Genomic DNA, 18,614 nt, shown 5'->3' with positions numbered 1-18,614 from the left:
GGGTCAGATTGAGTTCAGAGGGAGCGTCCTAGTCTCACCTGAAGCAACTGTGTGCTTGTTTTTCCTTTGCTGTGCTTCTTTTTTCTTCTACAACTAAATTAGTTTGATCATAACTAGTCGGAATGATGTCATCTTAAACTAAGACACACAAACACCATAACACGTGTACACACACACACACACACACACACACAGCCTTAGGCCACACGGCTGCTGAAGAGTTTTCCTGAGTTGAGCTTTTTATGCAGCTGTCTTGGCCCGCTGGGGGGGGGGGGGGGGGGTGTGTGTGTGTGTGTGTGTGTGTGTGTGTGTGTGTGTGTGTGTGTGTGTGTGTGTGTGTGTGTGTGTGTGTGTGTGTGTGTGTGTGTGTGTGTGTGTGTGTGTGTGTGTGTGTGTGTGTGTGTGTGTGCGTATTAGAGGTCACCATTTGGACCTGCTTTCACACTGGAGGTGCGTTTTTCTGCAGAGTCCTCTGATGTGACTACTAACATATGTTGTCTGATCTCTTCTTCTCTCTTCTCTCCTTCTGTATCGGCCTCTTCTCTCTGTTTGATCGTCTTTCTAACATCTCTCACCTGTCTGTGCTGTCGCTTCCCATCTTTCTCTCTCTCTCTCTCGCGCTCTCTCTTCCTGTCTTTCTTCTCCCTTCTGAGAACAAATAAAGGTTCAGATTTTCTTTTTTTTGAAGAACCCTAGTGTTTACTCGCGCATAAAAGTTTCCAGTTCAGTTTGGCTCCTGAAGGTTGTTCTTTGATCTTGTTGGTCGCTCATGTGTGTGTTGTTTTAAAGATCCGTAGATTTCTCACTAAAACCATTTTCCTTCAGAGTGGTTTGTGATGGCGTTTGTCTACAGACGATTGTTTAAGGACGTCTGATGCTTTAAAACCAGTACCGCTGGTTGAAGTGGTGCTTTGGTCAGAGGTTCCTAACTGGGATTATGGTCTGTTTTTGGATTCACACTCTGAATGTCTTTTTAAAGAGTCTGTTGGTCTGACGGTTGATCAGATGAGCTTTTAAATGTGTGATTGACTAACAGACGGATAACGAATGGGTCCCCGGAGCTTCATTTACAGCTGTCGTCTTAAATGATCATTGTTCATCTGTCTGTCCATCGAGCAATCTGTCGTCAATCCGTTCATCCATCCTTCACCTCAAACACTCCATCCATCCATCTGTTCACTGCTGCCACGCGTCAACCCATCTGTCCTGACACATTTTTATTTGTCCTCTCTGTGTTCACAGTTCTCTCATGTTGGTTTCTGTTTATTTGCATGCTCTGGGTCTCGGGTCTCAAACGAAACCTGTCCTGGAGTGCACCCCTGTTAACAGAAAGCTCACAGTGTACTCGCTTTAATTTAAAAAAAACAACAACTGAGATTTCAAATCTAACAGCAACATCTCACCTCTTCTTGCGTGAACAAGGCTCATGGTTTGGCCCGAATCAAATACAATAAAAAGAAAGGCGCTAACCATATCAGCCGGCTCGTGTACCGAATTAATAATTCTGAACTTTGTGGCGCTCATTTCATTTCCCTCTGTGGCGAATTCTTCCCACCTGGTTCCACACACAAGTTAAAACAAACGCAAGTAATTAGCTGCAAATACAATTTGACCCTGGTGTATTCCTCATTTCACATATTTCCCCAAACTATAAACAATCTGGCTTTAATTTCATCTGGGTTTTTTTCTTTTGCAAGTTACAGAGATTTAATGAGTTTGTAGTTTTCCTCTGGGTGATGTTGTCAGAAGACACTGAATCCTTGTTGTGTTAATTAAAGCTCCGCGCAGTGATGGAGACGGAGAGAGAGAGGAAGAAGGAAGAGCTCGGCCCGACGTCCCCGTGAGGCGTACTGTCGGGAAAATCTAGTTTTCAAGTTAATAACTTGTTTTATGTACTTAGACGGACGCACATCTCGTGGGTATATAAGCTCTTTTTGGGTTCCCCGTGGTCCGGACGAGGAAATGAAGTGGACTGAAATGAACAATGACTTCATTTTTCTTCCAAATTGCTTCTTGAGAAAATGAATTCTTGCTAATGTGAATTGCACAATACTCTGAGATGATTTTACTTTTCTGTAAGCACTTGGAGAGTTTGATTGGATAGTGACAATTGATCTTCTACTATTGCTAAATTTATACTCTCAATAATAACATTTCTAATTAGCAGATGTAATTTCATTATGATGGCGTAATCGTCATGTCGAATTTTTTCTTCTTTTTTTCAAATTGTGCAGCTTCTGAGCAAATATCTATAGAGATTCTGAGTTATTCTCAGTTATTTGCATTCTAGCTGGTTGTCTGATTTGGTTTATCGTATATCAGCAGGTCTTCACAGCTGCAGCATATAATTAACCCACAATTACACTATTATCATCACATGGCTTTGAGCCTGTTCTTGTTCCACTAGTCATAAATTCCAATTAAATCCAAGTATTACCGCCCCAAAAATCAAGATGAAATACCAAGGAAAAGTTGTTTTTGGCTATTAACTTACAGCCATGGGGGGGGGGGGGTTAAATGCTCGTTATTAAAGCGTTATAGCTCCATTCATAATCCAGTGTAGCGCACTGCCACAGGACGTTTGAGACTTCAGTGGCCTTTTTCTGTTTTAAAATTGGAGTTGAATATGTTTCAAATATTTGAAAAAGGGGGGAAAGCATGTGCCCGAGGCGCGCTTGATTTATGCTCTCCTGAGAGTGTTGTTTTTGCATCACTTTGAAAGTAATAACAAATTACCTTTCAGCCAACACACATGGAGAGTTGAATCGAGCTCACCCACGGCGCTGGCACCTTGTTTTGATATTTGAAACCATGTTCAAGTGATGTCATCTCACACCCTGGTTCAACCCACCATTCCCCTTCTTTTGTTTTCCTCTCCTCCTCCTCCCCCCCCTATCCATCCATTCCTCTCCATCCCCACTCCTCCCGCCCTCCATCCCTCCCCACCCTCCTCAACAGTGTGGACGAGATGCCGAGAACTTTGACCGTTTTTTCACACGCCACCCGCCGGTGCTGACCCCTCCCGATGAGGAAGTGATTCAGAACCTGGACCAGGACGAGTTCCAGGGATTCTCCTTTATCAACCCAGAGTTCCCAGGAGCTGATGCTACCCCCACTGCCGCCGAGCAAGCTTGATTTCAGCCCATGCACGCACACAAACACGTACATAATCAGTCTGTCCCCCCACATCCCCGGTATCAACCCTGTGTGCCCTGGATCACTCACACACACCAACTTTAAATATCCTTTAAATGATTTATAATGTTACAGGAGCAAAGAAGCCATGACTTAAACTGATACACAGACACACTGTATACCCAATAACACACACATTTGTTGTTCACACTGCTGCAACCTTCTTCTGAGGGTCCATGTGCTCCATGAAAGGGCCTGAATGCATGTAGCACTCTAGTGCAGCCCAGAAAATAGGATTCAGACTGAGAAATTGGGATAATTTGATTGAGCAAATCCTTTTTTTTCATGCTTCTACGTGGTCAAAATGTGACTACTTGGCAAAGATACAAGTCATCGACTTTATCCGAGCTTTGATTCACCGCAAGCTTGTTGAATCAACTTGTGTCGCTCACAGTGTGAACAAAGTGTTTTGTGTTCATTGACCACACCTCATCAGAATAAATGGTGACCCTTAAAAATCCAGACTTTAACTTGGGGAACAAAAAATGTCATAAACGCAGTAAATTTACGACCTAAATCCAGATTAGTAGTCAAGTCACAGAGTCCACGGCCAGCACATGAAAACGCACGACAGCATAATTCACATGTAACATAGCGTCAGCATTCCATTTTGTTACCTTTTTTTTTTTTTTTTTGGTGGAAATTGTGATTTAACTTTTCTTTCACTCATTCCTCGACTACTCTTGAGTTGGGCCTATACTTCTGGTTTGCTTTTTATTAATGTGCAGTAATAATAGTGTCTGTACGTTGATCCTTATCTTTAACTGGAATGCTTCACATACTTGTGCATGAGTTTCTATATCAATAATAGCCCGGGACTTCGTCTCCCAGCAGCATGTTAGCATCTTACCTCTGCACCCCTGTGCTCTCATGGTTTTTTCAAAATATGTATTTGGTGTATGATTTTACGCATTGAGACGGTGGAAGATTTGTGCCACAACAGACCACAGATTTTCTTTATGTCTTATTTGCTGTTCGGCACTGGGATCATGATGGTAAAATGCTGTTAGGAAAGGTAGTCTTTACACAGGCTTTAAGTCAGTTAAATAGATAATACTACTTCTTATACTCTCAGTTTCTGTTATCTAGTATATAAGCAATGAAGGAGACTAGCAGTTAGTTTCACAAAAGCATGATTCAGATACCTGGGCATTTGTTTACAGCGTGCGTGTGTGTGTGTGCGCGCGTGCACGTGTGTGCGAACGAGCACGGAGTATGAAAAACGCACGTTTGCATTTTTGAATGTGTGTCAGTATACCTGCCTTCCCAGCGCCTTGCATTGGCCTTGCGTTTACATTTGTTTGTGTGGTGAATGTCTGCACCCCCCTCTAAATACAGCAGTATTGGTATGATCCACTTTACTTCCAAACAGCGGCTCCACAAGTGGCTGAAGAGAAGAATAGAAGGAGAGATGCATGATATTTAAATTTAAACATTTAAAGATGATATCAGGTTTCAGTAAATGTCGACTAGAGATTAGTAATACTGGAGAAAATGTGTGCTTACATGAAGTCCTAATGACGGCTTTATATAAGGTTGTGTCTCAAGCCTTGTGTTTGAATCATTGACGTTTGTACAGCAAAAAGAAAAGAAAAAAACGCCACTCGCTGGATTTCAAACAGCGGACCAATATGTCATGCAGCTCTACTTCTGATCGAGATTCTCTGGTTACGTGGGAACGGATTTAAGGCTCAACTCACTATGATTGGTGTTTTTCAAGTAGCCATCTGCAGCACATGAGGACACAGGTGAAAGCTATAGGCCTCCTTCTGAAACAGGACAACATGTGTGTGTGTGTGTGTTTTGTTCGTCTTGTTTTCCTTAGCGAGCAATAATCGTGTTGACAGGAAGTTCAGAACTGGTACTGGAGCAGCCTTCAGAGGATACGAGGTTATGAAGCTTATTAGTGGCCACGTTTATCCAGCTAAAAAGAAAACATGGCCGCATCTTATACACTTCAATGCAGCTAACATTGCGTGGAAGGCGCTGAGAAATATGTCAGGGGGCCTGTATATACTTGTGTTACTGTTCTCCAGATAAATTGTCTAGAATTTGGCTTTAAATTCATCTTTAAGTTAACCTCAGTAACATTTAAAATATTCCATTTCATGGTGAAAAATTTAACCTGCGTTTAGAAGAGATGTCTTTTGGTTGACACTGGAGATTCCTGACATGCGGGCCAGATGATACAGTTTAAGAAGAAAGCTGATCCAGGACTCCCTTTAGTTGCCTCATCACTGATCTAAATATGTTCACACACAGACCTTCATAATGCATGTTCGCATTATGCCTTCTGGTGGCGTTGAGACCTGATCTGTGAAGTAATCTGACATTTTGATCGGGTTAATTGATGAGAACTAACATCTTAACTAACATCTGGATGAAGTCGGTCCTGTCTGTTCTCTCTCTGCTGATGAGTTGAGCGCAGAAGAGCAGCTTCAGCGCGTTCACGTTTCATCCACAAATTATGAGTCTGAAAGTAAATGCAGCTGTTGTGTTCTCATGACTTAACGACTTAACAGCTAAATATGTGTCCGTCATCTGTGTCTACGCTCATTGTCGGTATTTATTACAGTCAGTGTCTCCTGTATTATAACAGTTAACTATATTTACTGAAACATAAACATATATAACTGTGTCAAATGTTGATATTTACACCATGTGGTCAGTATTGTAAAGGACGAGAGGAGAAGTCTTACTGTTTTCATGATTCCTTTCTGCTTTAGGAGAAGCAAAATGAACTCTGCATGAAAAGAAAAATGCTTTTGTTTAATCTTTTTATTATAGGATTTATACACTTTTGACATATTAGGGTAAATTCATGTTTTGTGTCTGCATTGCTTCAAAGGTGTGATCAAAGCTACTGTTGTGTGCTATATGAGAAAATAATATACACAGAAAAAGGTTTAAAAAAAAAAAAGCTTCTCACAATGCTTTCCATGTGCCAACATTTTTTGTTTGTTTGTTTTCCAGGAAAAACAGGCATATAATAAAGGATTCAAAGATGTTTTAGGGGATCTTTGCTGTTGTTTTTGTATTCATATGAAGTTCGTTGAGTTTTAATGTGATTGGGGGGAGGAAAGAGATTAGAGTGATGGAGGGTGAAAGAGAGAGAGAGAGAGGAAAACCAGAGGGAAGCAATTCCACGATGAGGGAGGACGAGGTAGTAGGAAGGGACGGTGGAAGGGAGGGAACGAGGAGGCAGAGTGAGGCTCTGTGAAGCGGGGCAGGTGGCTACGACAGGCTGTGCATATTTCATGGCTGCCACTTATCATAAGAGTCTTTCCCTGATGGGGGAAGCGTAGGTCTGATGACTTCAAGGAAATAACATGCAGAACACGGCCTACATACACAGAGCCCTGCTGAGCCACTCAGCCGCCTTTAAAGCTGCTCGCTATCCAGCTGAAGTGGAGCTGCGGCTCCGACTATATAGCTGCACATTTACATCGAACAGGGGTTACTGGATCTTCACTTTCCACTAGCTAGCAGGCTACAATATCATGTTTACGATGGAACACCGGCATCTTCAAGACACCCAATTATCCACTGGGAATGTTTCTGTCTGTGATCACAAGAACGGTGGAAGCACGCGAGGTTCAAAATCTATTGATGAGAAGAGAAGATGTCTTTCAGGTTCTTCACATTTAGGTGGACTGCCGAGGCACGTGACCATAAGAAGGTGACATCTGGCTCAGATGTTTGTTTAAAAATAGGATATTTTGCTGTGACTGTCCACAATTTAACCAATTTTTTATTGTTTGGCAAACCTCGTCCGTGTCTCCACCAAGTCAGCCCCTGCGTTGTAATGTTTGCTAATCAAGACACCCAAAGGAATGTTTCTCTGGAGGTTGTCATGTGTTCTTTACATCTGCCATGTCGCATGTTTAAATAGCATAGTTTGCACTATACCAGCACATTTTGGAAAATTGCTTGAGTCATGTTCTCGTTGAGAGTTTAGAGTTAAAAAGGTTGACGCGACTCTTGGCATCAAATATGAAGCTAAAGCTAGTAGATGGTTAGCTTAAATTAGCATCACCTGTGAAGCGTTCTAATTAGCATATTCGTATCTTTGTTGCTCCGTAAACAAAACGAAAATTAAAACATGGAAATGTGTGTTTTCGGGCGGGGTACCGTCTTCAGACTTTGTGGAAACTAAAACTAGTCTGGAACACTTTAATGTCACTCTGTAGAAGTGTGACACTAAAGTGAAGTTTCATTTCCTTGAGCAGATAAATGTTCCTGTTTAGTGACAAGGTTGATGAACTTTTACTCACGGAACGCTTTAGCTGATTAGCAGGCAAGCTAAAAGGATCCATATACCGTGTTAAACGATAGATTAGTGATTCATTCTGAGCAAACGGCTGAAGAGTCACTTTCACCTCGGATGTGAAATGACTTGCATTCAGCGGAGGAGCCGTCCCTGGTTACTGCTTTCTACGTCATCTTGTATCAAATACGTTTTACATGCTGTTTCTTTACATTTAAAAAATAACGGCTTCCTGTTGCTCTGTATCCTGTACAGTTCTCCTCAGAAGGCATAACCACACATTCCTCTTTGTTAGCTGAACATTGTGCTGCAGCTGTATTTTATGCAAATTGTACCATAACAGCAGTACGAACCTGTGTAACAGTAAGTTCCAGCACATAAGCTGTATAAAGTTTTTATTGGAGTGGATGTAATAGCCATGTACACAGTAAGCCGCCGCAGCAGCAGCGCTGGAGTGTGTGTGATAATTAATTCCAAATGTTGCGGCCCCCAAATTAAAGCCAGTGGCTTCGGCACAAAGCAGCCTGCGCTTATCAGCCCAAAACAGGTCAGCGTTCGATACCGCCTTTCATTCACCCTCCTCTCCTCTTCACCTCCCCTTTTCCTCTGTGCCTCCCGCTCTCCTCCGCATCCTCAGCTGACATAGGCTCGTCTCCCGCTAATCCTCTCGTTACTGAAAAGAGATGGGGTGAGAGAGCGAGAGAGAGAGGGAGGAAGGGAGGGAGGGAGGTGTAAAGAGGCAAAGACTAAATTAAAGACTCTGAGTCGTGTTTCTCTATTAGAACCGCTGCCTCTGGAAAAAAAACAGTTGTGTGTGTTTTGCCCTGATGCTACTGTATATTCCAAGCTTTGTATCTATACATCTCTACCAAGGGCCACTGATATTTATCTCACCCCCCTGTCCTTTGCTGCATCGCTTTCTCTCTCCGTATCTCCGTCTCTCTGCCTCACAGCATTAACTGCAATTGAAGCGTGTTGAGATGGAACACATTATGAGCTGGCCTACATGGCTGCCAGCTGTGTGTGTGTGTGCTGTGTGTGCTGTGTGTGTGTGTGTGTGTGTATTTTTGGTAAATAGCTGCATGCACGGTCTTGGGCAGTGTATGCTACGGAGGATTTACACGGTTTGGGAAGCATAAACACACACGCATACACATCACTGCTTGTGTTTATAGTTCCAGTCATAAGTTGATTGACATTTAGTTTGACCGTATATAGATCAACATCAGTTACATGGATGACAAAGTTTTCCTAGAATATTCCTTCAGGATGTGAAAAAAAATGAAATCATATGCGGGACCACTGTGCTGTATTCAAGCCACGACGAGAGATACTACCCAGCAGTATTGTGTTGATAGTGATTTTAACTGGTATTTGCTAAGTCCCGCCCCCTTTAGTTAGCGTTGCTGCCTGCCATGCTTGATAGCGGTGGCTAATTTACCAGTTAAATGTTTTAGTAACTTTTGTGTTTCCATTTATGTATTCTAAGTGCAATTGAGCGTAAAAGCTTTCGCTCGCTTATGGTGGTTTTAGTCGTTGTTGAAAGAGACTCGATGTGCTAAATAAATTATAGAAATAAATGTCTTTGCTGGATGAATTCTGACGTAGCGGACATTTAACCCACTTGTTTCTGCTGTTCGTCGTCCTTTTGGATATTATAATGCACAAATGCTTGTCTTCTTCTTCTTCTTCCTCGGACAACATGAAACATGGCCAATACGAGCTGACATGAAGGAACAAATAAAACTTGTTTCCTGCTGGATTACAGCCATGCGCAGCCTTTAGTGCCAACTTCTCACCAAACTGCGCTATAGCCTATAATTCACTCCAACCAGTTGATGGAAACGCGACTAATTTGTATTTTCTTGTTTGTGACGTTTCTAAAATTCACTTTAAAATTAGCTCGACACTTAAATGGAAACACGTCTAATGGGTCCTTGATTTCAGACAGAGTTCAATAAAAGCAGGTCGACATTTTGAACCGAAATTAAACTTTTGCTAACAGATTCCACCAGCTGTAGCTAGCTGAGCTAATGCTAGCTCCATGGGTCGATGGGTTGATGTTTTAATTTTCCTGACTGACTCGTTTTAAACATGAATGTTGTAAAAAGGGTCTTGGATAATATTATTATAAATAAATGACTAAATGACTGAAGGTAATATTCCATATTAGTAGGAAAATGTTAAATTTTTCCATATTAATTCCAGCATATAGCTCCACACATGACTACGACTCATTATCTGACATCATATATTCCATATCAGCTTCCATCTCTTCATTGAAGCTATATTATGTTTAAACTTAGTGAAATATTAAAACCCCAATCTGCATGTTTTTTATGGCCACGCCCTTCCATCAAATTTAAACATCCACTCTCGAAAAATGACATATTTGGAAACTTTGGGATCCTTGGGATAAAGTACCATGAATTTCTGCACAGCAAGATTGTCGGTCCGCTAACTGTATATAGACGCGGTTAAATAAATAAACAAACATACATATCTGATCATTTGGAATGTAAATTACACCGGGCCTCTCTCTCGAGTGTTGTACCAGGCCTCTCTTGAGACGAGGGGCGCTCTGGTGGATTTCATGCCCAGGAACATGTGGTGGATCTGGGCCAGCTGTGGCAGGTGTGTCCCTGTGGATGGAGGGAAGAGTTGGCAGATGAAGGTAGGAGACGTTGGTTTATGGTTCCTGTGATCTCTAAAAGCTCTCCTGTCCCTCTCTGTCTCCACCTTCCTCTGCCTCGCTCTTGTTAAAAAGCAGAAAGCTCATGTCGGACCAACGTCATAATCAGCATTAGCTGGATTCTCCTCTTCTTTGGCTCCGTCTCTTCCTCTCTTCCACCTCTTCCCGTCCTCTCCCCCCCGTGCTGGGAGCTGTTGGACTGTGGCTTCAGCTGTTTGTGTTTGTCAAACGTTCACGCCGTTAGAGGCTCAGTCTCTTGACTTTGTGGATGTATTTATGCTCATGGATTTTCAGAGATGGCCCCTTGTGTGGTTTTCTCTGTGACCGCTATACTTGCTCAGTGATGTGAATATTTATGTGCCAAGCTTTTATTTCCGTTTCTTTTTCTCTCTCTCTCTGCTTTATCCCCCTTTACCTCGTGATTCTACCAATCTATCTGCGATTATATATTGTTTTTACTAGATTTTGCTGAAAAAAAAGCTTTTATTCTAATCTGCAATGCTCCATGGTTTTCCTTTGTTTCACTCATATCGTTCATGTTTCTTTTTTTTATTGTGTCAGATCTCTTCACTTCCTGTCTTTGTGTGTTTTCCCACCAGTTTTGGACGTCTGTCCCGTCCCGATTCGTTTCACCTGTCCCTCGTTAGCCGTGCACTCGCCACACCTGCTCACCTGTTCCCCATTAGTCAGTCACTATTTATACTCGCCCGGTTCCTTTGCTGCCTGTCTGTTCGTCTTCGTTGCATCATGTGTTTGGAGTTTTGTTGTCTGTTCCCTTGTTGCCTTTAATCCATTTATCAAATAGTTGAATTGCTCCTGCTGCCTCCTCTGTTTCTGTATTTGGGTCTTTCTCCTGCTAACTGCACTCAAAACTGTAACAAGTTTCTAGCTGGGAATATCTTTCCATTAATAAAAAGATAAAAACAAAAAGGGAAAGGAAATTCAAAAGAGCTGCTCTGACACAGTCCTTCAACGTAACAAATAGATACATAAACGCTTAAAGTGCAGAACAACGTGGTGTCACAGATACACATGAAATGAATAACGAGGTGGTGGCACCACGGACGAAATGCAGGTTTAGGAAACGAATATCGTGGTTTGTGTGAAAATAATTAACTAAATGTTAATCTACTGTTCTCTTTGTATATTTCTAATAGTTATCTGTTTTTGGTGCATCTTAATATTTATATGTTATATGTATTTATAGAATTTCTGAGTGTGATAGTTGTAAAAATGACCTTTACTGGTTACACACACATACACACACACACACACACACACACACACACACACACGCACACTAAATTGATTGACGGCTATCACAATCTTTACAGGCCTTGGACATGAAGTATCTGGATGCCCCTACCCAATCCTGCTCCACTGGTTATAGCAAAAACACATGAAAACCCACACATAATCCCTCTCACACACACACACACACACACACACACACACACACACACACACACACACACACAGTCGATGCTTCTCCTCGCTTCATCTTCCTGTGAGAACATCCTACAGGCCATATATGGCATACAGTGATATGACTCTCTGTGTGTGTGTGTGTGTGTGTGTGTGTGTGTGTGTGTGTGTAGCATCTTTCCTTTGGTGTTTGCTCTCATGCACAGAGCCTCGGAGCACAATGAGTGCAGCTAGCATGGGTAGCTTCGATATGAATTAGCTCGTAAACAGTGCGAGTATGTCAGTGAATCAAATTGGCAGCGATCTAACTTCCCCTCCCCCGCTCACTAACATACACTCCTCCATGTTTAACACCCAGCTCGCTGGTTTTCCTTCCTCTGTCCGTCCACCGACTGAGCCAAGCATTAACAATGCCTGTGCCCTGGAGTCACCCTCCACTACCACACACACAGGGAGAGATTTCCCTCACCTCCTACACAAAGTCACAGCTGCTGTTGCCTGTACTCCGGTCTCTCTTTGTTGTCTTAATATATGTCACTTAGCATTTTTCTCTCTTTCCTTCCTAGTGCTGTACCTTCCTTTACTTACTCTCCTACTTTATCCATGAATATAATTAATGTCTTCTTATTTCACCCTCTGAACTATAGGGCGCTTCCGCATTGCGTCATTGTGTAATTGTACGTCCGTTTTGGAGTGGAAGTGCGATTACTTTGCTTAGCCGAGTCTGCTTCAGTACTTTTGTAGTTCCTCATGAGAGACACTACAACGTTATAAAGAATATCCTTAAATGTGATTTCAGTCCATTTTAATGTCGGGCCTCAGACTCACTGATAGCTGATGGATGTGATACTATTAAAACCTTCCGATCGCTGCGGTGTAGCTGCCGAATGTTCCTAAATATCATTTTATTAATGGGAAGAGCAAATGCATTTGAACCGGATGTGAAACATTGGAAGGGCAGCATAAGGTGAACACTTTATTCAAGGTACTCGATATCCGACTATATCTTTCATATATCCATGTATCTTTTTTTTTTATTTCTATCTTTTACCTTCCTTTCATCTGTCATCATTCATACATGTTCTGCGTGTAGCATCTTCACATTAACAAGCTATTATCACATTCTCACATCAAGTTTGTGACCTGACTACAAATAGCATAAACAAAAGGCACCATCACAGCAAAGACGGGACGAGAATAGTGTGCTGTGTTTGTTCCTGTTGTTTTCTGTGTAAACCCACATGCCAGCAGCAGCAAAACAGCCAGACAGAATACACCACTGTCCTATTTTACAGTGTTGAAACTCCAGAAAAGCAGCATTTTTTGTAGATTCCCTCCATTGCTTATAGCACATCCAGGCAACTGTGCCGACATCCTTTCCGTGTCAGGTGTGGTGCGTCTTCTGTAGTCTTGTACCTGTCACGGTGGACAAGGGGAGGCTCATTGTTGAGCTGTAGAAATATCCTGGCATTATAGAGATAACGTTTGAAAAAAAGAAAGACATTGGCTGGTGAGACGGAGCTGGAGAGTTTGGATATTCAGGTGAGAAATAAAGGGAAGTAACATAAAAGTCTTCTGAATCGAGGACCGCACTACAGATTCACTCTTTATGCTACATATTGGTATTCATTTTAAGAAAAGATTGGATCAACAATAACATTGTTGTGTGACACAGACCAAAAGAAAATACTTGTGTGCAATGATTGCCTTTACATCAAATTAAATAATGACTAATGACTTTAAGGGTTCTTTTTTATTTGTTTATCACAAATTTGCTGAGATTTGTTACAAATATCCTGGATATATGATGAGCAAGATATTTACAGTCGCATTACATTTAATGTCAACAATTCAAAAAGACAATGGAATGGTTTGATATTTGGGAAATTGCTTGACGAGAGTTAGATGAGAAGATTGATGCCACTCCCGTGTCAGATGCTTAGCTTAGCTTAGCATAAAGTCTGGAAAGAGAGGGGGAACTGCTAGTCTTTATATCCACCAACCAGCACCTATTAGGGGGATGTGGGTACTTTCAGACCGAGCCAGGCTTGCTGGTTCTTCCTGGTAAAGTCCAAACGAAGATGACTTGCGCTCGTATGCAGATGATATTGTACTAGGTGTCTAACAGAAATGCTTTTTCTTCCTCTCCTTTCCAATCCATCCCATTTTTCCTCCTCTTCAAATTCTTCCTCGCGTCATTCCTTTCTCTCCTTCACGATCTCATAAACTCCACCTGCAGAGGAATCGTCGGGACACCTGTAACTTTGACAAGGAGTTCACCAAGATGCCGGTGGACTTGACGCCGACTGACAAGCTCGTCATTATGAACCTGGACCAGGACGACTTCCTCGGCTTCTCCTACACTAACCCTGAATATGTGGCTCCTGGGATTTAACACACGCTTTGATCCCACTGATGGACTGGTAGAGAATTTGTTTTTTTAGAGCAGATAAGAAGGCAAGTTCACTTGTTTTGTCTACGTTCACTAAATGTCTGCATTCCTTGTAGGCCACGCTGAGGTTTGTCCAATACTTCAGCACAAGAAAGGTATCGCAACACCAAACTTGCACAGTCGACTGGATGCCAAAGATTGTATTGTAAAAAAAAAAAGTATTGTATCAATAATGCCCAATATGTCAAAATGTGCTTTTTATACAGGACAAAATACAATCTAGATTTGTGTGAAAATATTAATTCCAAATGACTATAATTGACCAGTTCAATGCACGATGCATTAAAATGATAGAGGCAGCCCAGATGCCGACACACCACACCAGTGTTGCTTGCCAGCTTAACACGTGCTCCCTTTTCTTAATGTTGTGCCACAATTATATTAACGATACAATTTGGTTTGCTTCTGGAATGCGTCTGCTCCAATCCTACAGCCAACCTAACCCAGCTCACTCGCTTCATCAAAGTCTGGTGATACGTTCTCTCGTGTTGTCCCACCAGTTTTAACTCCGTCGTTGTGGCATCTCAACATCTCAAACCAAAACCATGTAATGAGAGGGAACTAATCACTGAACGTGACGTGACATGTTGAACAAATCTGAATGGATACAAGCAGCAGGCTCGGTCTCCAGAGTGTGATTTGCCTGGTGCAGTTAAAATAGCTGCCATTCATGAGCAATGTTTAAAGGAGCGTTGTCTTGAATATGTGGGAGGACAATATGGTACAATCTTTCTTTTCCTAATTTTTAGTCTGTTTTTTTTTCTATCATAATGTTAAGTTTCAACAAGGGGACTAAAACGTGTACCCTGGGTAGTTCTAGATCAACAAATGTCTTTAGATCATGAGTGGACTAAATTGAGTAATTGTTAGCATGTCGTGATGTTAGCAGTTTTATATATTTTAATGTCGTTACCCTCATCCCTTTGGTGAAATGCATAGGAGTAAAACTGATCAATTCTGCAGCCATTTAACTCGAGGCGTAGCTACGCAGGCTCTGCCTCCACTCGTAGGCGTTTTTTAACGTGCGCACCGTGAGTAGCCGCTGTGTATCACTTCAGCTCATGTGTCTTGACCATTGTTGCCTGTTTCAACCAGCCTGCGCTCTATCATGAGTTGCACTGTGCGAGTGCCGACACACTCGAGACTGAGCGTCTCACACTGGGCCGTCACAGAGGAATATGCCTAATGAGCAAACTTCACAGCCTGTCAAATCTTTTCGTCCTTCTCGTCCTCCTTTCCTTTGGCTCTCGCCCCCCCCCCCCCCCCATTCCCCTTGTTGTCTCTCCTTTTTATTTATTAATTTTTTTTGTTTTTTGGCTCTCATCCGTACTTCTGACGAGGCCTCACTGGGAGCCTCGTATGAGGTGGTGTCACAGGGTTGGCGATGCGACAGACACTAGTGGAGCACACACACACACACACACACACACACACACACATGCTGATGCACACACAGTGAACGAGAGGCTGCTTTGACAACCCCCGAGTGAGCGATTTCACAAACGGCAATAATAACAAGAGCAATGCTGCTTTTCTCAATTATTTATTTTGCACTTCTTTCTCCTCCCCATCTGCATGTGTGTGTGTGTGTGTGTGTGTGTGTGTTAGTGCTGTGTTTGTGTTAGTGCTGTGTTTGTGTGAATAAACGTGTGCATGTTCTGACAAATGTCCATATGCTAGAAGGTGTGTGTGTGCGTGTGTGTGTGTGTGTGTGTGTGTGTGTGTGTGTGTGTGTGTGTGTGTGTGTGTGTGTGGTTTATAAGGCTTCATTGGATAATGCCAATTATTTCAAATTCAGCTCAAATTCAACAAATCTGCCTTCCAGCTTCAAACCACATTACATTGGCTATAATGCCATCTAGCTCTGTGCACTGTACGCACACACACACAGACACACACACACACACAGACGTCTATACAGTCCAATCCATGACTGAGGGTTGGAATTATTAGGTGAAGCGTAACAAGGCGGACAATGACTGTGAAATGTTCGCTCCTGGAGGCACAAGACATATACTGTAGGTCCATTACACAGGCCTAGAATGTTTTCCCCCTTCTTTAATCAGCACAAACAGTACCCTCATGTATATTATATACAGTATACATATGCATACGTTGTACATATATAAGCATACAGGATCCTCCCTGACACACTGGATCTGACTCTGCAGTCCCGTTCTTTTGTTTCAACGTTGTATAATGTCGAATATAACGTATAATTTGTGTGTTGGCCTTTCTCAAGCGTAGAGCTGTGTATTGCTCAGGTCAAGGGTGTAAATATCTCCTAATGTTAATCACGCCTACTCTTCAAATCTGCTGTTGGGAGTCGTAGACCCTGAAGCATTCAATAGCACTAGACAGCCGTGTCTACCTGTGTGTGTGTGTGTGTGTGTGTGTGTGTGTGTGTGTGTGTGTGTGTGTGTGTGTGTGTGTGAGTGAAGGAATGTGTAACTTTACATGCATGTAGTTCAGATATGTTTAGCACTGTACTATTTAAAATAAGTCTTTAAATCTTGTAATAAATCTCCCTTTGTTTTGGTAAAGACAGAAGCTAGCTGAAATGAGTATCTACTGAATCACATGTATAAAAACCTTTTCCTCGCGATGCTCCGTTCTCAGTGTTTTAAGAAGCGGTAACACGATCAGCAGCCAGTTACTGGTTAAGGTTATGTGATGGTGTTAAAAATCCCACATCAGGACTATAAGGAAACATACTATGCATGCATGTGATGATCTCTCTTTCTCTTTCATATCTTGTTCCATGTGATATGGATTTATCCTATATTAAGTGTTGATTGATGGACCGGTGTGTGATTATTACTTTATTAGGCATTGGTAGGGTATGTGTTTACTTAATTTATGATAAAAGTACGTCATGACATTGTAACCTATTTCTGTAATATTATACAAGAGCCGTGTTCTGCTTCATTTGTACATATATATAAATATTTTTAAAATGTTTAGGGGTAAGAGTCTTCCATTTCCATAATTACGTTTATACACCGAGACGTTTATGTGTTTCGGGACAAAATGATATATATATATACATATATATATATATATATATATATATATATATATATACATTAATATATGATTTGCAATAGAAAACAGACAAATATCTGAGGACTGAACCATAATTACATATAACATAAAAACCATCCCAGTATAACCTTCCAGCCTCTCATACAGTGTTCTAGGTTCTGCAGAGTGGAACAGTAACGACCTAAATGTGTACCAACTTGTCTTCCTTCCTTCACTCCTTTCTTTCTTTCCGACCTTTTCTTTGATCACGCTTTTCCATCTGTCATTTTATTTTTTTCGTCTGACCTTTCCCTCCCCCCCTCCTTCTCCTTCCTCTCTCACTCAGCTTCCTCATTGTCTTTTCCTTACCTCATTTTCTTTCTCTTGACCTTTACCCCTCTCTACCGTCTCCACCGCTCTCCTCTCCTCTCCTCTCTTCACGATCCATTTCCTGCTTGTTTTTTACTCTTTTACTTCCACTTGTCTCTAATCCGTTCTTTATCATTCTCCTCTCATTATCCCTGATGTGTCTCTTTATATTTCTCCTTTTTTCTCTTGACATGAGATTGAAATCTGATGAGCTATTAGTACGATTTAAATTTGATGCTTGCCTCTTGAAATTATTTCTGCTTTGATTTCAGCCGGACTTACGAGCTAAGCAACAAATAGTTTAACAATAACATGAAGATAATTCTGACATGCTGAGAACAGCAAAGATACTGTAAAAGAAGAGTAAGAATGTGTTTTGTGAGATAGTTTAGTAATAAGACAATTTGTATTGTGATGTGTTCAATTGTAGGATAATAAATCATGTTGAAAGATCTATTGTCTCGTTTCCAGTCAAATGTCTAATGTGGATGCTGGTGCTTCTTGTGTTGTCTTCTAACTAAAAGTTAGTCTACATCTTCTGGGTTCGGCTGCACCAGCGCTTTGTAAAGTAGTAGCTTGTGTGTAAAGTCCTAACTTCACTCTTAGTAACTATGGCTTCAAACAACACATTGTCTAGTTGTAGTAAACTGAAGTATGTTTAAATCTGTTACGAGGAAACATCTGTACAATTGTGTAAACAGGAAGTTGCTGTAGCGTCACAAGCTGTAACATAACTTCCAAAAGTAACTAAAGTAATTAAACTTAACTTTCAATGCGTTGGAAATAGATATGACTTTTTTGTATTTGCATCAATATATACTCTAGTATTCAGGAAGTTAGGAGTGAGGGGGAAATGTCAGATTATTGCTAACCTAACCGACGGGGTCGTCTGTTTTTATGCTAACATTATTAGCATAAAATATTTAATTTGAAGTATGTTGTGTTCTCTTCATTAAACAGCATTTTAATCCAGTCACTTGTCAGATGTGTCGACCACATTCCAAATGGCCTCTTTTACTCGTCAATGAAAAATATTAAATGTACCATATTATATACTAACATTTGCTTCTTTTTTTTTAGTAAGTTCAGTTAGCTACACAACAGCTACACGTGGCAGTGAGTGTATTTAGTTACAACAAATCTCTAAGGAAGAGTCTGTGTGGTGCAACATCTTAATGTAGTGAAATCTT

The 18,614-nt window shown here is 41.4% G+C and overlaps 1 protein-coding gene across 1 annotated transcript in view; it reads left to right on the top strand.

The window, feature by feature from the left end:
- LOC306709344 (protein kinase C beta type-like) overlaps positions 1 to 6,212 on the top strand; it is a 75,383-nt gene extending 69,171 nt beyond the window's left edge. The window contains exon 17 of the mRNA XM_079177428.1: positions 2,959 to 6,212. Within this exon, the coding sequence (XP_079033554.1) occupies positions 2,959 to 3,135 (177 nt within the window). The 3' untranslated portion in view covers positions 3,136 to 6,212. The remainder of the gene's footprint in view (positions 1 to 2,958) is intronic.
- The last annotated feature ends 12,402 nt before the right edge of the window (positions 6,213 to 18,614 follow it).

This window comes from Pholis gunnellus (assembly GCF_910591455.1).
Source record: "Pholis gunnellus genome assembly, chromosome: 17".
NCBI classification, from domain to species: domain Eukaryota; kingdom Metazoa; phylum Chordata; class Actinopteri; order Perciformes; family Pholidae; genus Pholis; species Pholis gunnellus.
Note: the sequence above shows the minus strand (reverse complement) of the source record. Positions and strands in the feature narration are given on the sequence as shown.